The sequence below is a fragment of the Phacochoerus africanus genome, chromosome 10 (genome assembly GCF_016906955.1).
Source record: "Phacochoerus africanus isolate WHEZ1 chromosome 10, ROS_Pafr_v1, whole genome shotgun sequence".
NCBI lineage: Eukaryota > Metazoa > Chordata > Mammalia > Artiodactyla > Suidae > Phacochoerus > Phacochoerus africanus.
Genome location: NC_062553.1, coordinates 117,900,397 through 117,926,947, shown reverse-complemented (window position 1 = coordinate 117,926,947; position 26,551 = coordinate 117,900,397). Strand labels below are relative to the sequence as shown.

Genomic DNA, 26,551 nt, shown 5'->3' with positions numbered 1-26,551 from the left:
GGCTTTGAAAGAAAGTGAACATTCTTTGTGATTTGCATCAGTTCCTGAAATTGCAAATGCTATTGCTATTGAGAATGAGAATAAAAAACTAAGGACTGGAGAAGATTCATATTGATTTGCAAGATGATAATCTCACTTTATGAGATCAGTACTAACATAGGAAGAAGAATCCGAAGAATTGTGCAGGCTAAAGTTATTATGTGTGTTATGACATAAATCATGCCATATATAAACATTAACTGACATGTAACAGTGGAACATACCACCCCTAGTAAACTTAAGAGCGATCTATTTTCATTCCAAACCTCAGTGTTTACCGGGAAAATAATTCACTGTCTTCCGGTAATTAATCTGAAAACCTTGTACTTTTGTGCAAGGAATAAGAGTCAACTAATACCTTCTTTACATCAAAGCCCAACTCAAATTACTCATAACTTCTTACTTCCTAATTCCTACAGGATGTACTTTGTTCTCATCGCTGATGCCTTATTGGTCTTACCTATAATTTTTTTGTGTGTGGCTTTATGGCATTCCATCAGACTTGAATCCTAAATTAGTTGTGTCCTTCCTGGCACCTTGGCCCCTCTGTGGCTCCAGACTACTGACCCCCCACTATACAGAATTATCAGTTCCTTCTCTCACAGCGCTGGAAGAAGCCACATATCCATGCTGATCCACACAGAAGGATCCCCTACTTTCTAATCACAACTGGACCCTCAATATTATAAGAAAAACACTGAATTATACGGAGATTATCTTATCTAAACATTGGTTATGCTGTTTTCTACTGATTATGGACTGTTTTTTTTTTTTTTTTTTGGAGACAGCGCATTTACTATTTTGCTAGCTCGGGGCATTCAACAAATGGGGTAAATTATCTAACCATGGGAAAAAATAAAAAAAAAATTATCTATATTTCCATGTGATTTAAGTATAGTTTCTAGATGAAGCTAAAGTTTCTGTCAGTAAAGAACTACCCAAGCGTATGAAATATAAAAGCAATTTTAGAAGCTGTAATGTTAATCTAGGTCCCTTTGCTCCAGTTGCAAATATAACAAGCAACTTTCTGATTATTGCATATTTCACCAGGTATATGAAGTAGGGATTAATCAGAAAGCAGAATGAATACTGTGATCGGTGAAAAGAAAAACAAATTAATAAACTATTTGTAAGCAATGCTGGTTCTATGATTCTGTCCATTAAAATTGATCACCTTGGGAACAGCGATTACTAATCTCATTTTCAACTTCAGAACTAAGGATCACGGCATGTGACAGAGATACCACTGGAATGAAAAGCATACAAGGCTTTACTAAAGCAGGTGGCCAGGCTTGCCTAGGGCTTTCCCATAGCTGCTGCCTGTAGCCCTGACATGGGCTCAGCCTGGAGGAAAGGCTTAATTCCTACATAAGCAGTGAGAAGTGAGAAATGAAAGAGGTGAATGGCAAGAAGATTCCAGATTCCACAAGTGGAAAGTGACAGTTACACACCAAGATTTTTGTTATCCTCTTCACAGGTACAAATATATATTTAATTATCCCAAGGAAACATAATACATTAGAGAAAGTAAATGCTTTGCAGCGTCAATTTTTTTTTTGCAAAGCATATACAAGTATATTTAAAAAAATCACTTAAAATTAAGTTGTTCTAAGTCTTTTTATAATTGAGCTAGGAAAATTAAAGCAGACAACCAAAAGAATGAGGTGTCACAAGAAAATTACTTACTATTACTTTGTTATTATAGAAGTTGTTTACTTGGCAAATACTATCATTTTCTTTCTGGATGCCATTTTTAAGCTTTTCTATATCAAAATGAGCATTCAACCACTCTTCCAAAAACTGGGTCATTTCTTTCCTATTACTTAGCACTTGTTGGAATTCAGTCTTTATGCTATGGAAATCACTTTCTGAGAAATCTTTGAGAATTTCCTGTGGAAAATAAGCATTAAATTGTCTGAACATTAGAAAAGTTTTTATCTAATATTATACAAATATCATAAAAAGAACGCTCTTTCCTGAACTCTCATGCTTATTATTTAGAAGTAAACATAGTTCTAATTCAAAATGTTAGTAATTTGAATCATAAAATTCTGGCAATATAGGCTATGTAACAGAGGCACATTTACAAATTCTGCCTTTAGAATTAAAAACCATCAAAATTATAAATCTGTGACTGATAATCACAATATATGATTTTCTTCTGGATGTAGCTTTCTGTGCATAGAGCAGGCCTTACATTGTATTGGGGGTTGGGGCCAGCCTCATACTGCTGGGTGAGAGCAGGACACTTCATGTAGAGCTGACGCTATAAAAAAGTTGCTGACACCCCAGTCACAGATCTGGAAGTTTTAGAAGGCATTAGGAAACTTATGCTAGGGTTCCATGAATTCCCACTTGCTGATACTACATCTATTTTCTGTATCTTTGGGGTTCTGAAAGGAGGCTAGACTATTCCTTGGCATTCTTTACAACTGGCCAACTGTTATGCTGCAACCACTTTTTAATTTCTGGTAAATGAAAATGACTCTAACCATACGAAAAGGCACCTTTCTACTTGATGAAAAGCCTTAAAATCTAATTAAACTCATTTTAAACACATTGTACCTCAATATGTAGATCCAAATTCTGGCTCAATTTGACGTCCCTTAATTCTCTGGGCGGTACCGCATAATCTTGTTGAAGGCGCTGTATTTTAATTAGTAGGTCATTTTGCTTTTCCACTTCATCAATAAAAGCCATTTCAAATTTATTGATGGAGTCATGTTGTTCTTCCTTTGTCTTTGTAATATGGCTTAGCACATACTTGCAGAAAAACATTAATCAAATCACAAAATGAAACTTTTATCACATTTAGATGAAGCTGTAAATCCCTAAGACTATGAAGCAGGATGGTATCTCTTGTTATTCACTGGTAAATGACTAAGAAGGAAAGAGCCCTTCTCTCTCCCAATTTTCTTCTCTCAGCAACTTGGGAGAATAACTTTCAGGCTTCCCACTGGTTCTATATTTCTGTCTTCCCCTGGGATATATCTCATGAATGCCCTACAATTACCTCAAAATCAACAGGTTTAAAAATGTGCATAATTCCTTTCCCTAGAAACCCATTATTCTCTGCTGTTCCCCTTTTGGTTAATTAATTAATCAATCAATCATACGGGTTTCCTAGATAGATACCTAGGATTCATTTTCAACATCTTCTGCTTACCTTGAATTGGTAACTGAAATAGGTGTGACATGCCTCAAGATTTACTTGTCAAGTATATTTAGATGTTTGCCCTAAGGTGACAATAATTTGAATACCGTATGTTTCATGGACCTCCTCAATAAATTCTGGATATCTGATGGCCAGGATTTGTGGAAGAATATCAGAGCCTGAGGGGCAATTTACCTAGCAAGGGTACTCCCTGCTTCCATAAATTCTACCATTTCTTAACCTCATATAATTTAGCCTCTTTCTTAACCACTCAACAAAAACTGCTCTGACAGACGTCATCAGTGAGCTCTATTACCAACAAATTGAGGAGAGCTCTTCATTTCTCATTATGACTGTCGGAAGCATCTGCCACTCTTGACCATTTCATCTTTTAAATACTGTCCACTGACTGGAGTGATAGCACTTCTGCTTGGTTCTCTTCTTTTTTTTTTTTTTTTTTTAACTTTTCCAACCTTGAACTCATGTGTTGCTCTCTTTTCTCTACTAACTCTTTAAGAGTGATCTTTTCTGGAGTTCTTACCTTATCTCCAAATTCTTATTCTTCTATTACGCTTTCTGGGTGACCTCACTCAGACATGTTATGCAGTCTATCACGTATATGAATCCCACATCTTTGCCTTTAGTCCTGACTTTTCTCCTGACAAACCTCAGACTCTCTACTAAATGCCTACTTGGTCTCACTTCTTGGATGTTCATCAGAATTATAGGTATTTCTACCTCAACACATCTCAAACCAAACACCTGATCTCCCTTCTTTATCTCAGTTAATGGTACCACTATCCACAAGTTCAAATCCAGGGACTCAAACTAAACGACTCTCTCCCTCCACCACCAATTACATGGACTACAATTTTAAGCTAAATGTTTCTTTATTCTGTGCTCTCCATCCCTATCAATCCTTCCCCAGTAGTACAGTCATCCATAATCTCATCTGGATCATTTTAACCGCCTCTTATCTCTTTTCTCTGCCATGAGGCTTAACCCCTACAAATATATGTCTTCTTTGTCTGTAGGAAATTATCCAAAATGATAATCTAATAATCTAAAAGGTAAAATGATCATGTTAATGTTACTGCCACCAACTTAAAACAGGCATACAATGGCTTTGTCCCATCTACAAAATGAACTCCAAGCTTTATTGCTTGAGTCTGTCTCATCTTCTCTAACTTTTTATCTGGTACGTTATATAATCTGTACCTCCTTCTACTGCTACACTAATTACCTGTTTATACACTGAGATCCTTGAGATGTTATTCGTACCTATCTCCTGAACACCTGGACAGTGTCTAGGCCCATAGGCAAAGTCCATGTTTAGCTGAATACACAGGTTTTACGTGCACTGAGGATCTTGTACATACTGTGCTTGGACCCATGTAATCTTTAATTTAGTAGTAAATATGCTAAATAGCAAATATGCCAACTCCCAAAGCAGAATTTAAACATAGTAAAGTCTGTAATAGAAACTTATAGTAATATTTACAATGATGTTACTAAAAAAAGACAATACCTCAAGTTTCTTCACGACTCTATGAAATTCCATGGAGTATCTTTGGTTTGCAGTTAGAAATTTCTGAATTTGTTTGGTTTCTGGATATGGAAGTGAGAGGTTTGCTTTTACTCTAACTGAAAGCTCTTTTTGAGTTTCAATTTCCTTCTTCAAGTCGAGAGACAACCTATTTAAGCACTCATAGTCATTATCCATTTCTGAATATTTCTTAAGAAGCTCCTAAAGAAAATGAGAATTTATTCAATTTAATAATTCATTCTAACTTAATAAATAGTTCTAGCCCTAAAATTATAACAAAGCTTAATGCTTTAATACATTTTATAGGAAAGAAATAAAAGACCTTTGTACTTAAAACACAAAAAGCAAACTCCTATTGTTGATTTTGGATTATAGAAATATAATTATATAAGTTTTAAAAATTTAAACAAATATAACAAAGAAAACCTAAAACAACAACTGTTATCACTTTGATGCATTTTCTTTTGGTCTTTTAAACATCTATGATTTGAAGGAGCATTTACAAAGTCTGAATGGAAATTTTAGTAAATTCAATCTAGTAAGTATTGTAGTTCAAGGCTGAATGCTGACATATTTATAGTAGGCAATATGAGTGAGAAGATAAAACAAATGACTAAGATCAAGCCAGTTAGTTATCTGTCAACTTGCTGAAGCCTCTTTATGCATTTCTATCACCTGCCTAAGGTCCAAGCTTTCCAACTTTTTTTTTCTTTTTATGGCTGCACGTATGGCACATGGAAGTCTCTGGGCCAGGGGTCAAATGGCAGTTGTATCTAAGGCCTACACCACAGCCATGGCAACACCATATCCTTAACCCCCTGAGCCAACCAGGGATCAAAGCTGCATCCTCACAGAGACAATGTCGTGTCCTTAACCTGCTGACCACAAGGGAACTCCTGACTTTTTTCAGTTTGAACTCAGCTTCTAGCTCTGTCACTTGCAGACTGGGGAAATACTGAGTCATTTTCACAACTATAAAATGAAAACTATAATAAATGCTGCAAAGTTTTCTAGGGGATAAATATTAAATACTTTAACAATGTAATCTGTAAAGTATATAGGCATTTCAGTTTAAAGGAAATAAAAATTATATTTGTAAAAATGCTCTATACACCAGTTTAAAACTTTGTCAGACTTGGTTTCAAATCCTTATTTTACCAACTTACTAGCTATGTGACTTTGGGAAACCACTAAATTTCCTCTTTGAGCCTCAGTTTCATTTTTATAAATGGAGTAATAAAACCCATCTCATGAGGTAAAGCACCCAGTACAGTGCCTGCAAGTGGTAGATGCTCAGTGAGCCTGGGCCCATAAACTCAAATGACTGCAGATGGGAAGGTGACCCCTTGGTCAGGGTAATAGGTGGAGGAACACAAAAAGCTTAAGTTGCTCCATCATGTAATAAACAACATATTTAGTTCAGGGTGTTAAATTACAGAAGAAGGGGCTTCTGACAACAATGAGCTCTCTTTTTAATAATTTAAGGAAAAGCTAGATGGATGTCCATTAATCTGGGATGCTGGAGAGGGGATTTTACCTTTGGTCTCAGAATGAATCACATTATGGCACGAGCAACATTGTATAGTCACTCATTTGTACTTTTAATAAATACATACTGAGCTTGATTTTTGTCAGGAATTGTGCTGATACAGCCATAAACAATTGAAAAAAGTCTTCAGTGACTTTACATTCTAAAAGAGGTGACAGTAAATCCTGTTGCTTTTACCTCCAATATATATCTGGAATCTAAATACTTCTCACTACTTCCACTGCTATCTCTTTAGGCTAAACTACCATCACTGTTGCCTGCAGCACTGAAATTAAGTCTTTCAAATGGTCCTCCTGTTTCCACTCATTTTCAACAAAACAATCAAATACATTCCTTTAAAATTTAAGTCAGACCATGTCTCTATTTTGTCGAAATTCTCCAAGGCATCTCCATCTTACTCAGAGTAAAAACCAAAGTTCTCCTAAGGCCTCTTCCCCATTAATTCCTGATCACATTTCTGAATTAGGTGTCTTCCTTTCTTGATGTTTCTGGAACCCATCAGGCAGGCTTTTGCCTCAAAAGCTTTGTAGTTGCTGTTCCTCCAGCTTATTCTGCTTTTGCTAGACACCTGTGTGGCTTGATCCTTTCCCTCTTTCAGGTACTTACTCAAAGATCACCTTTCCAGTGAGGCGTTAACATCACAAACGCCTCTGTTTTGTGTGTGTAGTGTATACATGTATATGTGTGTACATATTCATATTTGTACTAGATTATAAAGTTTAGAAAAACACTCAGCTTTTTCTATTCACTCCACATTTGGCCTTTGGAAAGGTACAAATATTCATTTGTAATTTTAATAGGAGAGCACTTACTTTTATCCTAAAGCACTTTTCTCTCAGGCTTTTTATAAGGTGTTGGTTTCCATCACATAGTAACTCTTTTCCGTATTTTACTACCTCCTCATTGTTCTGTTGATCCTGCTTTGATACAAAGAAATACAAAAGGCTTTAGCTGTAATTATATTCACAAATAATGAATAATCAGATACTTTTTGATTACATCTTTATAGTCTTTTGATAATGGAATTAAACATCACATGTAACTAAAAGCAATGCTAAAAATGCTCAGAAAATGAGTATCAGTACCTCTAAGTCTTGGAGTGAGTAACCTCAAATTGTTGGAAAAAGAAATGGGAAAACTACCTATTTTTTAAAGATAAGATTTGTTCCTTTACCATTTATAGTTGCAAACTGGACTTAATCTCTGGTTTCTACTCTTCTAAATCTCTGCCTTAGAATCACTGCTGCCAACTCAATACACTAGCAGAGCCCAGCATACTAACTATGGTGTTACAAGCCCTATTCATATATTCTTTCCAGCATCTTGGAAAAGAAAATTCATATCCTGTTTATATATTGCACTTCTTTCTCTCTTTTTTTTTTTCTGTCTTTTTAGGGCTGAACCCATGGCATATGGAAGTCCCCAGGCTAAGGGTTGAATTGGAGCCGTAACTGCTGGCCTACATTACAGCCACAGCAACACCAGATCCCAGCTGCATCCATGACCTATGCTGCAGCTGGCAACAATGAAGGATCCTTAACCCACTGAGTAGGCCAGGGATCCGATCTGCATCCTCATGGATACTAGTCAGGTTCTTAACCTGCTGAGCCAGAAAGGAAACTCCTACATTTTGTATTTCTGATTAAAACTGCAAAATGAAACATTGTTCAATAAATATTTGTTGAATGAATTAAGTCTCTTTATAAATTTAGTTAGGGCCCATTTAAGATGATTCCCAAGTGTCTGACATTTTCACTAAGATTACAATGATACTGCTTTCCACTCTATTGCTATTTTTTTTTACTATGAGATAATGATGAACATTAGAATGAAATACGAGCATAAAAAAGATTTTAATAGATTTCATATTTCTTATTTGTTTGAATTTTACAGAGGGATTCAATTAGATTTTAAAAGATACATGATTCTGAATATCTATAGTCATAGTGATAGAACTTCTTTCATATTCATCTTGCCTTTTTTCCTTCTAACTTCACTAACAAGAGCTTATGTTTAAAACTTTTTCACGCAGAGGTAGAAAAATGAGATATTTAATCTTTTAAAAATCTAATCCTTCAAATATTTCTCCATTGAGAATAATGCTATTTCTTGGTTTAAAAAACTCTTTTACAACTGACAAGGGCTTAATCTCTAGAATATATAAACAACTTATACAACCCAACAGCAAAAAAGCCAATCAATCAATGGAAAAATGGGCAAAAGACCTGAATAGACATTTCTCCAAAGAAGATATACAGATGGCCAACAAACACATGAAAAAATGCTCAACATTGCTGGTTATAGAGAAATGCAAATCAAAACTACCATGAGATATCACCTCACACCAGTCAGAATGGCCATCATTCATAAGTCCACAAATAACAAGTGCTGGAGGGGCTGTGGAGAAAAGGGAACCCTCCTGCACTGTTGGTGGGAATGTAAACTGGTACAGCCACTATGGAGACCAGTTTGGAGATACCTTAGAAATCTATACATATGACTTCCATATGACCCCGCAATCCCACTCTTGGGCATCTATCCGGACAAAACTCTACTTAAAAGAGACACATGCACCCGCATGTTCATCGCAGCCCTATTCACAATAGCCAAGACATGGAAACAACCCAAATGTCCACCGACAGAGGATTGGATTCGGAAGAGGTGGTATATATACACAATGGAATACTACTCCGCCATAAAAAGGAATGACATAATGCCATTTGCAGCAACATGGATGGAGCTAGAGAATCTCATCCTGAGTGAAATGAGCCAGAAAGACAAAGACAAATACCATATGCTATGACTTATAACTGGAATCTAATATCCAGCACAAATGAACATCTCCTTAGAAAAGAAAATCATGGACTTGGAGAAGAGACTTGTGGCTGCCTGATGGGAGGGGGAGGGAGTGGGAGGGATCAGGAGCTTGGACTTATCAGACACAACTTAGAATAGATTTACAAGGAGATCCAGCTGAATAGCATTGAGAACTTAGTCTAGATACTCATGTTGCAACAGAAGAAAGGCTGGGGGAAAAAATGTAATTGTAATGTATACATGTAAGGATAACCTGACCCCCTTGCTGTACAGTGGGAAAATTAAAAAAAATTATTAAAAAAAAAAAACTCTTTTAAAAATTACATTTAAAAAAACCAGTCTGCCTTTTTTTTTTTTTCCTTTGTCTTTTTAGGGCTGCACCTGTGGCATATGGAGGTTTCTAGGCTAGGGGTCAAATTGGAGCTACTGCTGCCAGCCTACACCACAGCCACAGGAATGTGGGACCCAAGCCATGTCTGAAACCTACACCACAGCTCACAGCAATGCCATATCCTTAACCCACTGAACGAGGCCAGGGATTGAATCCATGTCCTCACGGACACTAATCAGGTTCATTAACCACTAAGCCACGACGGGAACTCCAAAACAGTGCTTTAACAAATCTTTTCTTAAAACTAAAGAATTAAAAGGTACTTTCTAAAAAAACCACAAAATCCTAATTTGAAAAGATACATGCACCCCAATGTTCACAGTAGTATTGTTTACAATTGCCAAGACATAGAAGCAATCTTTTAAATGTCCATCCATAGATAAATTGACAAAGAAGATGTGGTATGTACACATAAACACCATGGACTACTCAGCCATAAAAAATAATGAAATTTTGCCATCTGTAGCAACATGGATGGACTTGGAGGGCATTATGCTTAGTGAAATAAATCAGGGCAGAGAAAGGCAGGTATTGTGTGGTACCACTCATATGCGGCATCTAAAAAATAAAACTAGTGAAAGTAAGAAGAAAAGAAGCAGACTCACAGATGTAGAGAACAAACTAGTGAAATTAAGAAGACAAGAAGCAGACTCACAGATGTAGAGAACAAACTAGTGGTTACCAGTAGGGAGAGGGAAGGAGAAAGGGACAATATAGGGGTAGAGAATTAAGAGGTAGAAACTATTTTGTATAACATAAGCTATAAGGATATATTGCACAGTATAAGGAATATAGCCAATATTTTAGAGGTGTAGATGGAGTATAACCTTTAAAAATTGCACATCATTATACTGTTCATCTGTAACTTAGATAATACGGTACAACTGTATTTCAATCTTCAATCGAAAAAAAGTCCTTATCAAAAAAAGCATTTTCTGAAAATATTTTGGCTTTTATAGCTGTATTTGTATTTCCTTTCTTTTCTTCTTTTTTTTTTTTCTTTTGTGGCTGCACTCCACAGCATACGGAAGTTCCTGAGCCAGGGATTGAAATGTGAGCCACAGCTGTAGCAGTGCCAGATCTTTAATTCACTGCACTGGGCCAGGGATCAAACCTGTGCCTCTGCAGTGACCTGAGCTGTTACAGTCAGATTCTTAACTCACTGTGCCACAGCAGAAACTGATAAATACTGTATCTTATATTCATGTGAAAAATTATAATGAATAGTTTTCCCCATTATCCTTTACTATTTGTAGAGATTTATAGGAAACACAAAACACTGTTACCCTTTCCAAAAAAGCTTGATTCTTATAAATAGTTACTGGATAGGGGAAGATTCCAAACTCATTCTAGCTATCATTTCTCTCAAGGTTTCTCTGAATTGGTCACTTCCCATTTTGAAAGATTCTTTTATCCTCCTTAGCTAATTAATCTCTTTCCTTAGCTACAATTTTTATTTCTTCAAGGCTTAGTCATGTGTAAATTATCCATTTCCACACTTTGCACAGATAAATTCTGGGCCTCCAATTACTTCAATTGTTCCATTTCATTCATTTTTTAATAAGCTGTACTGACAGCTTTCATTTTAAGAAACTTAGGCTCTTTTTTTCTGAAGTTCTTGAATCTTGATGTAATTATAACACAAGTTAGAATGCAAACAGAATTCCTTCGGTAAAGGAAAATGTCATCTACAGTATATGTACATATCTATAACTACATCTATTACTGACATATCTGTATCTATGTCCTTTCTCATTCCTAAGTAATTCTGGGCATAGTTTCTCCCCAAAAGAACAAAGCAACACATACCTTTTTTTGTAATCCATCTTTTGATTTCTTTAAATTTTTTGGAGTATTTGAAATCTGAGATGTCTTTTCTGAAACTCTCTCTCTGAACTTATCAATAGTTTCTTGGTGTTCTTTCAAATGCATACGAGCAATTTTTAGTTGCTCTTGTGTTTCCAGATCCTTTATTATTAGAAAAAAATTGAGAAATATGATATAAAGGCACGTTACCTTTTCTTAACAATGAACTAATTAAACAAAATCTTAAAAAAAAATACATGTTCATAGTTAAAAACAACCACCATGCCACCCCCCATGGAACTAGAGACTCTCACAATAAGTACGTCAAAAAGAGAAAAAAAAAATACTGTATGATATCACTTATACCTGGAATCTAATATGTGGCACAAATAAATCTATCTATAGAAAAGAAACAACTTGTGGACTTGAAGAAGAGACTTGTGGTTGCTGAGGGGGAGGGGGTCACTTTGACTGTATAGCAGAACTTGGAGAACAGATTTGCGGTTGCCAAGGGCTGGGGGTGGGGGGGTGTCTCTTTGCTGTGCAGAAGAAATTGACAGAATTTTGTGTCAACTATAGAAAAAATAAAAATCTTAAAACATTAAAAAAGTCCCTGTCCCTAGCCTCACCCATCCCAGTTCTGTCTCATGTTGAACTCTGCTGCTTATTTTTCCCATTTCATACCATTTGGACATCTTTCTAAATAAGTTATCATTCTTTTGTTTGTTTTTTGTCTTTTTTTTTTAAGGGACACACTTGTGGCATATGGAGGTTCCCAGGCTAGGGGTTGAATTGGAGCTGTAGCCGCCGGCCTATACCACAGCCACAGCAACGCTGGGTTTGAGCCACGTCTCTGACCCACACCACAGCTCATGGCAACGCTGGATCCCTAACCCACTGAGCAAGGCCAGGGCTTGAACCCACATCCTCATGGATACCAGTTGGGTTCGTTACCTCTAAGCCAAGACAGGAACTCCAAGAGTGTCACATTCTTCTGCTTAGTACTCCACTATAGCGATGAACCCCACTCAGCCAGGGCCTTATTTATTGGTAGATACCTGGATCAATTCTGATTTTGTTCATTACAAACAATGTTGCAGTGAACGCTGTTATATTTCAGTGCAAATATGTGAGTATACCAGTAGGATAAATTCCTACAAGTGGAATTGCTGTTGCAAATGTATATGCCAATAAAATTTTAAAACAATACTGTCGAACCATCTCCCTAAAAGGTTATAACATTCAATACTGTCAAACCATCTCCCTAAAAGGTTATAACATTCAAAATTTAGCCAATAGTATCACTTATTTTCAAACCTCTTGTATTAAAGACATGTTACTTGACAAGAAAAAAGAGAAGAGCACAACTCACTCGAGCTCTGGTTTCTTGCAGGTCTTCCTTGAGGAGGTCTCTCTCCAGTTTGAGAGTTTCTTCTGCTCTCCTCAGGTTATCCCTTTCTTTCACTACAGATTTCATTTCCTCAAGGTTTTCATGGAGTTTCTGAGCCAAATTTAAGTTCTCCATTTCTATTTTATCCAGAGTTAAACTTTGGGCCTTGAATTCTTTTTTCAGTCGTTCCATGTCACACAGTTTTTTCTGTGTCACGATGATCTCTTCTTTTAATTTAAAAAGTTGATGTTCATTTGCTTTAAGTTCTTGCATCTTAAGATAATCATAAAATATGTTAGGATATAGATGGTTTCTTAGGGAAGGATAAAGAATAATTTCTAAATTGATTAAGTGATAGTTTTCCCATGTCACTCATTAATATTCTTTTTTTTGTTGTTGTTGTTGTTGTTGTTGCTATTTCTTGGGCCGCTCCCGTGGCATATGGAGGTTCCCAGGCTAGGGGTTGAATCGGAGCTGTAGCCACCGGCCTATGCCAGAGCCACAGCAACGCAGGATCCGAGCCGCGTCTGCAACCTACACCACAGCTCACAGCAACGCTGGATCGCTAACCCACTGAGCAAGGGCAGGGACCGAACCCGCAACCTCATGGTTCCTAGTCGGATTCGTTAACCACTGCGCCACGACGGGAACTCCCACTCATTAATATTCTACATAACTCCACACAGGATTTACTTTCCTTTGCAGTACAATGTACATAACTACACACTAATCTTACATGTATACAGCTCAACTATTGTTGACATATGCATACAGCTATGTAACTACGACTCCGATTAAAATACAGAACATTTATTTCCCTTGCCATAAGTTTCCTTCCTGTCCCTTCCTAGAGCAAACCGCTATTCTGACCTTCATCTCAGATCAATTTGCCTGCTTTTTTTTTTCTTTTTTTGTCTTTTTAGTGCTGTACACAGGGCATATAGAAGTTCCCAGGCTAGGGGTCGAATTGGATCTGCAGCTGCCAGCCTACACCACAGCCGTATTAACTAGGGAGCTGAGCTGCATCTGTGACCTACACCACAACTCACGGCAACGTCAGATCCTTAACTCACTGAGCAAGGCCAGGGATCAAAATCATGTCCTCTCCAACACTAAGCAGGTTTGTTACCGCTGAGCCACCATGGGAACTCCTGCCTTTATAAATATATAAATCACAATATATTTATCCCTTCTCCTGTTGATAAGCATTTGGGTTGTTTTCAGTTTTTGCAATTATGACTGCAGTTGTTATGAACATGTACGCACACCTCTGTGTGGAAGCGAGCACTCTTTTCTCTTCGGTACATATCCCGGGGTGGAAATGCAGGGCCACAGACAGGTGTATAGTTCAGTGCTAATAAAACCCACCAAGCTGTTTTCTAACATGGCTAGACCATTTTACATCCCCAAAGGATTGTAGGCATTGCTATTTATTCTAGGAATAAATCAGGCATCCAAACAAATAACCCCCCTGACCCACTCAATACCTTTTCTTGTAATTTAGCATTTGAATCATCTAAATCCATTTGTATAATTGATATTTCATCTGTTTTCTCAGAAACAAGCCTTCTGAGTTTATCAATAATTTCCTGGTCCTCTTTCAGATGCATGTGAGCAATTCTTAGTTCTTCTTGTTTTTTCAGGTCCTTTGTTATTAGAAAAAATTAAAAAAACAATGACACATCTTAATGTTAACTAGTACTTTCTTTTTAATGAAAGTGATACGTTTTCTTAGTAAAAATAATAAATCTTTTACTTCTTACTCTACATTTTTGATGTTGTTAGAAAGTTATAGGCTTTTGCTTCCTCTGTCCTTACCTCCCACAACATACTTGTATTTTTCAGAGGCAAACATGTTCTACACACACTGTTCTACAACTTGCTTTTTCCCCCTAAGAGTTACTTTGGGCTTCCAAATTAGGACATTCAAATCTATTTCATTTTCTTAAGGGTTGCACAGTATTGGTATATGGCTCTCATCTATTCAGTTGCCTTGTGATGGACATTTAGGGTATTTCCTATTTTTAATCATAAACTATTATAGTGAACAACCTTATGGCTTGTGTATGTTTGCGTTGTGAATATATATATACACACACATACACATATATCCCTTCCCTTATCTCCCCCCCACCACTTTTTTTTTTTTTTTTTGCTGTGCCTGTGGAAGTTCCTGGACCAAGGATCAAATCTATGTCAGAGCTGTAACCTAGGCCGCTGCAGTGACATGAAAATGCTGGCTCCCTACCCTGCTGTGCCGCAAGAGAACTCCCATTTTTCCTTTACCTTAAATGAGTAAGTGTACATGAAAGATAAAGTCCATAAAGAAAATGCTGGTTATAGAATTTAAAAATTTAAAAAACAGTAACAAATTACTTGCCTAAAAGCTTGTATCAGTTAACTCTCACCAATTCCAAAGAAGGGCAGCACTCATTTCAAAGAACAGTTCACTGATTTAAGGAAAACATCACATTTAGTTGCTGGGAAGAGGAGTGAGTATAACTTACTTTAGCTTCCGTTTCTCGGAGGCTTTCCCTGAGCTGGTCTTGCTCCATTTTGAGGGTTCCCTCCATTCTTCTTAGGTCATCTCTTTCCTTAGTAACAGATTTTATTTCTTCAACGTTTTCATGAAGTTTCTGAGTCAACCTTAACTTCTCTGATTCTATACTTTCCAGGGTTGAATCCTGGGCCTCTAATTGCTTCTTCAATTGTTCTGTTTGATACATATTTTCCCTGAGATCATTTTTTAACTTAAGAAGTTGATGTTCTTTCTCTTGAAGTTCCTGGGCCTTGATATAATCATACAATAATAAGTTAGGATATAGATAGACAGTTAAAAAGTTATAAAAAGTTTCTAAATTGAGTAGGGTTAATTTATATTCTGTTTCATTACACAAAAGACCGGATTCAAACTCTCACTTTCTTAGATATTAGAAGAAATACCTGTGCTTTTAAGGCAGTATTTGTGTTTTCTAAATCCATTTGGGTATTCGATATTTCATCTGTCTTCTCTGAAACAATTCCTCTGAGTTTACAGATAGTTTCTTGGTGCTCTTTCAGGTTCATGTGGGCAATTCTTAGTTCCTCTTGTTTTTCCAGGTCCTTTATTATTAGAGGGAAAAAAATACATTCAGAATAATACAATTCAATAGTGTGTAGAAAGGTACAAGGTAAGAAGTAAAAATTCCCCTCCCTCCTTAGGGCTCCCAGGTCTCATCCTCCGAGTGACTTTCTAATGTCAGTATATTCTAGATACGCTACTCTGTAATGTAATCCTTTTCCCTATCAGGACACTTCCAAATCAGCTTTACATCATTTTTTACCTGTGGGTTGATATTCTGTCATCTGAATGTGCTGTATTTATTCATCCAGTCCCTACTAGAGGACAGTCAGAATTTTTCCTATTTTTGGGGTGTGCTTTACTTTGTTACTGCAACTTGTTGCAATGAATATCTGGCTACAAATATCTTTGCACAACTGTGCTAATGTGTGCAGGATAAACAGCGAAAACTGGATTTTTTTGGGTCAGTTCATACTCTTATTGAAAAGTTTGGAAGATATTCTCATATACCCACCCCTGCAGCCTTCTTCAAGGTTGGACCAATTTTACATGACCACAAACTCTATCAACCATGGTTCTTTTAGGACATAATGTCATATTTACAAGTCAGAGAAAGATGCTAACTCACTCTAATCATGGTTTCTCTTAGGTTTTCCTTGAGCTGGTCTCTCTCTACTTTGAGAGTCTCCTCCACACTCCTAAGATCATCTCTTTCTTTTGTAACAGATGTTATTTCTTCAAGATTTTCATGGAGTCTCTGAGTTAACCTTATGTTCTCCATTTCTGTATTTTCCAGAGTTGACTTTTGGGCCTCAAGTTGCTTCTTCAGGTTTTCAATTTCACATAATTTTTCCTGAGTCTCACTGACATCTTTCATCTTAAGTTGATGTTCTTCTTCCTGAAGTTCTTGAATCTGAGAAAACATAAGACAAGTCAAGATACAGGCAGAAAATTTTAAGAAAAAAACAAATCAACCTGTTTTTAAATTAAGGTAGCCATTTCTCTCTCTCTCTACATATTTATTTCAGGGCTGCACTTGTGGCATGTGGAAGTTCCCAGGCTAGGGCTTGAACTGGAGCTGTAGCTGCAGGCCTACACCACAGCCACAGCAGCACTGGATCCGAGCCGCATCTGTGACCTACATCACAGATCACAGCAACGTTGGATCCTTAACCTACTGAACGAGGCCAGGGACTAAATCCGTATCCCCATGGATACTAGTTGGGTTTGTTACTGCTGAGCCATGACGGGAACTCGACTCCCCATCTTTATATCTTAGTCTAATGTATGTACTGTTTTCTTCCATAAGTGATAAGAGGAGCAAAACAATCAGATGTCATTTTATAACTTAATAAAACAAGACCTACCTTTCCCTGTAATTCAGCATCTGAATTTTCTAAATCTCTTTGAATATCTGTTCCTTGATCTATCCTCTCTGAACTATTCCTTGCATTGATGGTTTCCTGGTACTCCTTCAGAAGAATGTTGGTAGTTCTTAGCTCCTCTTTGATTTTCTGTCCCTTAATGTTTGGAGGAAAATTAATACAAGTTAACAGTGAACATTATCACTATCATCTTAACACTATTTTTATTCAAAAACATTACAAGAAGCAAACTTACCTCAGCTACAATTTCTTTAATATTTTCTCTGAGTTGGTCTCTCTCCTTTTGGAGGGACTCCTGCGCCCTCTGCAGTTCATCTCTTTCTTTAATTATGGTTTTTACTTCTTCTTGACTTGTCTGAAGTTTCTCAGCCAAACTGAGCCTCTCGCTTTCTGTTCTTTGTAGTGATGCATCTTTGGCTTTGAGATGTTCCTTCAACTCTTCTAGTTCACTCATTTTTTCCTGAGTCTCACTGATTTCTTTAATGCTGATAAGTTGTTCCTGTTTTTCACGAAGCTCTTGGGTCTTAAAATAATAAGAAAATAATTTAATAGCCAAATATATACATAATATGGGTGATTAGATATGTGTATGCATAGTTTTTTAAAGGAAAAAAATCCAGGATGCTTTCCAAAACAGTTTAGTAGGTAAATAGTAGTCTTTGAAATCCAATTAGCTACCTCCCTTCAAGTTTCCTCCCACTGTTCCTTTACCCTCAATTTACCTTTTTCTGTAATTCATCATTTGTCATTTCTAATTCCTGCTGAATGCTTGATAGTTCAGTTGCCTTCTCTGAAAGATCCACTGTCAGTTTACTAATAGTTTCCTCCTTTTCTTTCAGGTGACCACGAACAACTTTAAGCTCTTCTTCGGTTTCTATGTGCTTTATTATTAAAAAAGGAAATTGCAAGAAATTTATGAATGAAAACATTATAACAATTACACTATACCTAGCCCCTTTTCCCCAAAGGTTTAGTTTTTACCAAGATACCTGCTTAAGAATATTAACAACCCCCCCATGTGAGCAAAGGATGAAACCTACTTTAGCTACCATTTCTCTTATGTTTTTTTGGAGTTGGTTTCTTTCAGATTGAAGAACTTCCTGTAGCCTCTCTAAGTCATCTTTCTCCTTAGCTATAGATTTCACTTCATCATGACTTTCTTGAAGTCTCTCAGACAACTTGAGCTTTTCCATTTCTAGTCTTAGTAGTGCTGAATCTTTGGCTTTGAACTGCTCTTTCAATTGTTCCATCTCACTCATTATTTTCTTAGTCTCACTGTCCTTTTCTTTCACACTGAAGGACTGTTCTTGTTTGTCTTGAGATACCTGAATCTTAAGAGAATCATAAAACAATACAGTTGATATCCAGAGATAATTTATTTTATTTTAGGAGAAAAGAAATAGGATCCGTTCTAAAACAATTAAGTCAGGGATTCAATGGTTCATTTACAGAGCAATCTTTGCACTCACCCACTCTTCCATTATTCAGATATTTAACACTTATTGAGCACTCACTGTGCTGTCATTATCAGAGGTTGGAGGTGAAACAGTAAAAAGGCTTTACATGATTTGCCTTTTTGAGACTTACACACATTAGGGGGAAAGATAGATATAGCAAATATTATCAAACAGAGGTGCTAGGTTCTTTCAGGACATGACTGGCAAACTTAACCTACTGTGAGTGGTTAGGAAAGGCTTCCTGGGGGTTGAAAGCTTCAGTTGAGATCTGAAGCGTGAAAGTACTAGTAAGGCAAAGAGGGGTGTGGAAATACTACAGGAAGGGAGACCAAAACATCTGAAAGTCATGAGATGAGGAAGAGCAATAGACTAGAGTTTTTGGAGACAATGAGCTGGACAAGTGAGATAAAATAGGGCTAGAAGCCAGCAAGGACGGACTGGGACCCAGGATCTCACAGGCCACATTAAAGAATCTAGCCTTTACTTCAAGAGCAATAATAAGCTGTTAAAAAGTTTTAAGAAGAAAAGATTGCTTGGGCTCAGAATGAGAAATGAATTAGAGAAGTATGGAATGACTGGGGAGACCAAGTAGGAGGCTACTGAAGAAAGCTGGGGAAAGAAATAATTGTGGCTTGGATTAGGGTTCGGTGAGTTGGAGAATTTCTCTCTCTCCCCCTCACAGACACACCTTAAAATCAACAAGGTTTGGTGCTTGAATAAAAGGGTGAATGGAGAGGAAGGGATAGTAGTAGGGGTGGGTGATTCCCAGATTTCTGACTGGATCAGTGAGAAAGATGGTAATGCCTTGTGAGATGCTAGAGAAATAGCTTTAAAGAAGAAAAGAATAGTTTTTTTTTTTCCTTTTTTTGACTGCCCTGCGGTATATGGAGTTCCCAGTCCAGAGATCAGATCCAAGCCACAGTTGTGACCTACACCCCAGCTGTGGCAATGCTGGATCCTTTAACCCAGTGTGCTGGGTTGGGGATGGAACCTGTGTCCTGACACTGCAGAGATGCCACTGATCCCACTGCACCACAGCAGTAACTCCAAAAGAGTATTTTCGCTTTATCTTTTCCTGTAATTTAGCACTGTCTTTTCTAAATCATTTTGAGTATTTATTAGCTGTCTTCCCTGAAACACTTTCTCTCATTTTGAGTAGTTTAAAATTTATGAGAAATTTTTAGTTGTTACGTTTCTAATCACTTCACAATTAAGAGGCACTTAAAAAATTGTTAGTAACATTATAATTATAAATGCCCTCTTTCCCAAAGACTGGATATTTATACAACACTTATTAAATGGGAGGAAAGAATGAAACTTACTTTAGCCAAAGTTTCTCGAATTTCTTCTTTCAACTGGTCACACTCAATTTGAAGTGCTTCTTTTGTCACTTTAAGATCATCTCTTTCTTTAGTTATGGTTTTTATTTCTTCGTGACTTTCTTGAAGTTTTTCAGTCAATCTATGCTTTTCCATTTCTATACTTGCTAGTATTACTGAATCCTTGGTTTTGGATTGTTTTTCCAATAGCTCCAGTTCATCCATTGTTTCCTGAATATCACTGACTTCTTTCACATTGGGAAGTAACTCCTGTTCCTCATGAAGCACTGGGATCTTGTGATATTCATAAAATACCAAGGTTACTACCTGGTCAGTGTTGTCATAATATTTTTCTTTTAAAATTTCCTTTTCTTTTCACAGCCACACCTATGGTATATGGAAGTTCCTGGGATAGGGATCGAATCGGAGCTGCAGTTACTGGCTTATGCCACAGCCACAGCAACATGGGATCCAAGCCATATTTGTGACTATTCTACAGCTTGTGGCAATGCTGGGTCCTTAACCCACTGAGCGAAGCCAGGGATTGAACCTGCAGCCTCATGGACACTATGCTGGGTTCCTAACCCACTGAGCTACAAAGGGAATGCCCATAATTTTTTAAAAGGGAAAAGATGAACATACTTTTTGTAGTAATGAAAGTGATCTTGAACCCTCATGGTCTATTATGGATCGCATACTCATATTTATTCATTTTCACTTGATTCCTACTAAAGCTATTCATGAGTTTTCTGCTAGCTATATTGCAACATAATTTTCTTTTTCCTCTAGCTTCCACCCAAAGTGAACCAATTCTTACATATTATTAACGAGTCTAGTCAGTTGTACATTTCATTTCTATACTAGTTTCCAAATGCAGTAGAAAAATTAGTTGACAAAGAACTAAGAAGAAACATTTCTGAGAAGGCAGCTCAAGTAATAAATATTCAGAAGAACTTAGAAAAATCCAGTATTGAGTTACAAGAAAAGGTTTGTCTTCCTTCCTTCCTTGTCCCATCAGTTCTCAATAAATGAACAGCTCCTATTCTCCGGTGAATTCTAATTCTAATTCTAATGCTACTTTACAATCTTTTTACGTGTACAGTTTGATACCCACATCCCATGACCACTGGTGGTATAAGTTTACATATCATATTTCTGCATATATCATGGTGGAATTGAGGAATTTTTTCCATGCCTACGCTGGGGAAAAAGAACAATGTCTTATTCATATCCGTAGTCTCAATGCCTGGCATGTACTAGGCTTTTAACATAGGTTGATCCAGTTACCCCAATATTTCATTTTCTCCACAGCATTTGCCATTATCTCAAATTACTTTGTTTATTCTTTTCACTACAAAGTTTTCTATGGTCAGAGATTTTGTCCACCTTGCTACCATTTTATTTCTATAACCCAGGACTGTACCTGTCATATGAGACATTCAACAAATACTACCCAATAAATGAATGAACCATAACTCAGTCATTATTTACTGCTTATCTTTCTCAAAGGAGAAAAGAAGGAAGATAGGGCAAGGAAGGAAGGAAGACAAATCTTTTCCTGTAACTCAATACTGGATTTTTCTAAGTTCTTCTGAATATTTGTTACTTGAGCTGCCTTCTGAGAAATGTTTCTTCTTAGTTCTTCAATAGTTTCTTGGTGCTCTCTTAGATGTATGTGAGCCATTTTTAGTTCTTCTTTTGTTTCTAGACCCTTTATTAGCAAGTGAAATTTTGAATAATTATAACATCATTCCAACACTATCTCCCCCTTTCCAATTGATTCAGTTTTTAAGAAAAAAATTAATAGAAGAAAAGCATATGACTTACTGTAGCTTCAATTTCTTTTATGTATCCTTTAAGCTTATTTCTCTCTGTTTCAAATGACTCCTGTAATTCCTTTAGATCATTTCTTTCTTTGATTACGAATTTCATTTCCTCATAATTTTCATGAAGTTTCTGAGCCAACTCTAGCTTCTCAATTTTTAGATGTTCCAGTGTTAATTCTTGGGTCTTTAATTCATTCTTTAAATTTTCCATTTCATTCATCTTTTTCTGCATCGTTCTCATCTCTTCTTGTACACTAAGAAGTTGTTGCTGTTTTTCTTGGAGTTGTTGGCTCTTAAGAAATACAGTTTTTATTATTACCATTTTGTCTATTCTCTCTTAAAATTCTCATGTAACATAACTTTGCAAGACTGAAATAATCATTATCATAGCCCTGACTGCTATCCAATATAAACAAACAAGTAGCATTAAAAGTAAAGTAACTTTCTAGGCATAATGTTTATAGTGGGTAAAATAGTGTCTCACTCGAAATTCAAGTCTACCTCGACCCTCTGAAAGTGATCTTCTTTGAAAATAGGGTTTTTGCAGATGTAATTAGTTAAAGACTGAGAAAAAAATCCTCCTGGATTAAGGTAGGCCATAAATCCAATGATAATTTCCTTGTAAGAGACAGAAAGGACACACGGAGGCACAGAGAAGGTTATATCAAGATGCGGGGGGTGAGATTGGAAAGATAAGGCTACAAGCCAAGGAACCCCAAGGGTAGCTGGGAGTTAAGGACAGTAAGAGGCAGGAAAAATTCTTCCCTAGAGCCATCAGAAGGAGCTTGGTCCTGCCAACATCTTGATTGTTAACTTCTAGGATCCATAACTGTGAAAGAATAAATTTCTGTTGTTTAAGCCATTAAGTGTATGGTAATTCAATACAGAAGCCCTAAGAAACTAAGATAGTGCCACTAGGTTAATCCAGGAGGTAAAGTAAACATGAGAAAAAGTAAAAAAGAGACATTAAATATGCATTTATAACTTCCAAATAACTGTAAATTGCTCTCCTCTTCAAAACTTGGATAATTTACTTTCATTTTCAATGAAGTCTATATGGGGTTGCCCAAACAAAGAGGCCATTGAACTTTTACATAAGCATACTGATTTCATGTCTTTAGGAGGAATATGAAATAGACATAAGATTTTAATATATTCAGTTAAGTTATAGTAAAAAAGATGAAAATTAAAAGAACACATATTAGGGAAAAAAACTCTACAGAAGCACAATGGAAGTCACAATATATTATCTACAATGCATATGGCACTGCTTCTGGAATATACAGAAAGATCTCATTGAGTGCACTTTAGAATTAGGCACATCACTGCAAATACTAAGAGATGGTAATACAGTCATCCCTAGGTATCCACATGGGATTGGTTCCAGGACCCCCTGTGGATATCAAATTTGTGGATGTCCAAGTTTCTTATACAAAATGACAGTATCTTCATATAATACAAGCACATCCTCCTATATACTTTAACTCCTCTCTAGAGCACTTATAATACCAAATACAATGTGAATGTAATGTAAATAGTTGTCAGTATGTGGCAAATTCAAGTTTCACTTTTTGGAACTTTCTGGAATTTTTTCCCCTGAATATTTCCGATCCATATTTGATTGAATCCAGGGAGGCAGAACCTGCGGATGTGGAGGGCTGACTGTAGTGATAAATCTTATATTTTAAAGAATGACTAATATAGCTTTATCAGGGCAGAATCTTGTTTTGTTGACTAATACATCTCAAGAGCACAGAATAGTGCGTGGCCTATGGTAGGCTCAATAAATACTTAATGAATGAATATATCAAATGATTAGTTTGGATGAATGAAGGCCCTCTCTCTTATTTTATAATTCTCACAAAGGATGTTAGTTAACTTCTCAGTAGGAGTTGAAATTTCCCCAAATATTAGCATTAAGATCTGTTCATTTGAGAGTTATGTGTTATTTCTGGAATTTAGGTCCACTGGAATCAAATTTATTACCAAAAAAAAATCTAGTTAGGAAAAATGACCAGGACGATAACTTTGAAAAGTCACCTTTTCCTTTAGCTTTTCTTCAACTTCTATCAGTTTCTCACAGGTCCTAGAAAGCTCTTCTTCTTTCTTTATGGTATGGTTCTTTTCTTGTGCAACTATCTCTTGTTGCCTTTTAAGTTCATCTCCAAGAATTCTTAATTCTTGTTGGTTTTCAATGGTCTAGAATTTTTAAAAAGTGGAGATTAAAATAATACTAGCTTACCTTTATGAAATCAGGTAAAAACCAGCATTTACCTCGGCCTAGTGAAGGTTCTAAATGGAGAAATCATGGCAAACTATAACTGAAAAGACTAGTTAAAAACAAGCCTTTAATTTAACGCTTCAAATGCCAAGAATCTGTTTTCAATGCTATTTCTTCATTGCTCACCTTATGATCTATGATGAGAAGTTTGCTCATTATCTACCCTTAAGCCAAAAGACTTTCTAAGCTTTTGTTGACTATAGTTGAGATATATAACCTCATATATATGGTTGTGGGCTTTTCACATACTAGAATGGCTTTGGTTTTGCACACTGCTTAATGGCAAGCTCAAAATGGCAGCATCCTTTGCTAGCGTGAGGTGAGCTAATCCTAGTTAATACACTTAAACAGTAACATTCTCAGTTATTTTTATTTATTTATTTATTTTTGTCTTTTTGCCATTTCTAGGGCCTCTCCTTCGGCATATGGAGGTTCCCAGGCTAGGGGTCGAATTGGAGCTGTAGCCTCCGGCCTACGCCAGAGTCACAGCAACGCGGGATCTGAGCCGCGTCTGCAACCTACACCACAGCTCACGGCAACACCGGATCATTAACCCACTGAGCAAGGGCAGGGACTGAACCCGCAACCTCTTGGTTCCTAGTCGGATTCGTTAACCACTGCGCCACTATAGGAACTCCTCAGTTATTAAGATCAGAGACTGAAAAAAGAATATCACTGTTTGTATTCTAATTTGCATTCACCAGGTCATACTGACCAATCTCAAGAAATATGGAAAATTACACAAAAAGTCAGGTTCTACTGTGATCCATAGCAAACTTCTCAAAATATTAATTTCAATCTATACATATTAAATTGTCCCTAAATTTAGAAACAAAAACTAAAGTAGGTCTGAAAATGTTGGCAAACACAACAAACGATTAAAAATGAAATTTAAAAAATTACAACAGCATAAATCAAACAAAAACATCTAGGAACAAATTTAACAAAATATGGAAAAGACCTGAACACTGAAATCTGTAACAAATCACTAAGAAAACATAATTTACAGAAAGATACACAATGGCCAATAAGCCATTTTATGTTAAAAAGCATAAAAAGATGCTCAATATCTTTAGTCATTAGGGAAAGGCAAAGGAAAACAATGAGGTATGCATCCAACAGAAAAGCTAAAATTAAAAACACCCATAATATGGAATGTTGGTGGAGATGTGGAGCCATCAGAATTGTCTTAATTTGCTGATGGGAATGTAAAATGGCACAACTACTTTGGAGATTAGCATACCAAATTCTCATCAAGTTAAATATACTCCCCTAGGATTCGGCTATTCCCTCTAGATATTTACCCTAAAGGAAAAAAATATGTTCATAAAAAGACTTATATGGAGTTTCCATTGTGGCTCAGCAGGTTATGAACCTGACTAGTATCCATGAGGATGCTGGTTCGATCCCTGGCCTTGATCAGTGGGTTAGGGATCCAGCACTGCCACAAGCTGTGGTGTAGTTTGCAGCTGCGGCTTGGATCCTGCGTTGCTATGGCTGTGGTATAGGCCAGCAGCTGCAGCTCCAATTCATCCCCTAGCCTGGGAACTTCCATATCCTGTAGGTGTGGCCCTAAAAAGCATAAAAAAAAAAAAAAAAGACTTGTATGTGAATGTGTACCGCATCCTTATTCAAAACACCCAAATAGTGGAGATAACAAATTTCCATCAATAGCACAAAGTCCAAACAAATTGTTGCCCATTCGTACAATGGAATACTACCCAGCAATAAGCAAGAGAGTAGCAAGCAGACACTAAAGAGTATATGCTCTGTGATTCTATCTGTATAAAGTTTCAGAAAAAACAAAAGTCAAACTGTACACTTGCACCAGATATATTTACTGCACGTAAACTGTACCTCAATACAACTGTAAAAATCTGACGCTTACAAAGACAAAATGTAATGCTAAGTATACAGTGCTAAATCCTACCATTTCAATGTTTTCCCTTAAGTCAGTCTTCAGTTGTTCCTTTTCTGCTGTGATATTCTCTAACATTTGTTGTAGTTCATTTTTCTCCTGTGTTAAAGAAAGTATCTTTCTCTGTTGCTCCATTAGCTCATTATCTTCAACAGCTGCAACCTATGGAATGGGAGAAAATACTTCCAAATCATACAACTGTTAAAGGGTTAATACCCAGAAATATATAAAGAAATCTTACAAGTCAACAACAACAACAAAAAAACCCCAATTTAAAATGGGCAAAAACCTGAATGGACATTTCTGCAAAGAAGATATACAAACAGCTTACAAGTCTGTGATGTTTCATTATGGCTGCCCTAGCAGACTACTATACCTCTCTTAAAAAAACAAATCACCATTAGCATCCTAGCTTTTCTTGTATATAATTAAATAACCAGTCAAGCAGTTATTTTCCTAAAGTTTCAGGACAAAATGAACCATATTATCTAAAATGAATTACTAGGGTAAGATTTAAGCACCTAGTAGTAAAATTATGGCCCGAACCCTGGAAGTAGACACAAATACAATAAACACATTGATTTTATAGCAAACTAGTATACAAAATCTGAC

At 36.5% G+C, this 26,551-nt stretch overlaps 1 protein-coding gene across 1 annotated transcript in view; it reads right to left on the bottom strand.

Moving 5' to 3' along the window:
* The window catches only part of CENPE (centromere protein E), a 78,362-nt gene that overhangs the window by 17,233 nt on the left and 34,578 nt on the right, over positions 1 to 26,551 (bottom strand). Inside the window, exons 25-43 of the mRNA XM_047799137.1 lie at positions 25,952 to 26,101; positions 23,781 to 23,939; positions 21,742 to 22,032; positions 21,470 to 21,625; positions 19,918 to 20,211; positions 18,179 to 18,469; positions 17,861 to 18,019; positions 17,374 to 17,661; positions 17,121 to 17,273; positions 16,382 to 16,666; positions 15,636 to 15,794; positions 15,200 to 15,481; positions 14,180 to 14,338; positions 12,675 to 12,965; positions 11,306 to 11,464; positions 7,101 to 7,208; positions 4,722 to 4,940; positions 2,605 to 2,802; positions 1,726 to 1,929 (exon numbers count right to left, since the gene is read on the bottom strand). Of these exons, the coding sequence (XP_047655093.1) occupies positions 1,726 to 1,929; positions 2,605 to 2,802; positions 4,722 to 4,940; positions 7,101 to 7,208; positions 11,306 to 11,464; positions 12,675 to 12,965; positions 14,180 to 14,338; positions 15,200 to 15,481; positions 15,636 to 15,794; positions 16,382 to 16,666; positions 17,121 to 17,273; positions 17,374 to 17,661; positions 17,861 to 18,019; positions 18,179 to 18,469; positions 19,918 to 20,211; positions 21,470 to 21,625; positions 21,742 to 22,032; positions 23,781 to 23,939; positions 25,952 to 26,101 (4,005 nt within the window). The remainder of the gene's footprint in view (positions 1 to 1,725; positions 1,930 to 2,604; positions 2,803 to 4,721; positions 4,941 to 7,100; positions 7,209 to 11,305; positions 11,465 to 12,674; positions 12,966 to 14,179; positions 14,339 to 15,199; positions 15,482 to 15,635; positions 15,795 to 16,381; positions 16,667 to 17,120; positions 17,274 to 17,373; positions 17,662 to 17,860; positions 18,020 to 18,178; positions 18,470 to 19,917; positions 20,212 to 21,469; positions 21,626 to 21,741; positions 22,033 to 23,780; positions 23,940 to 25,951; positions 26,102 to 26,551) is intronic.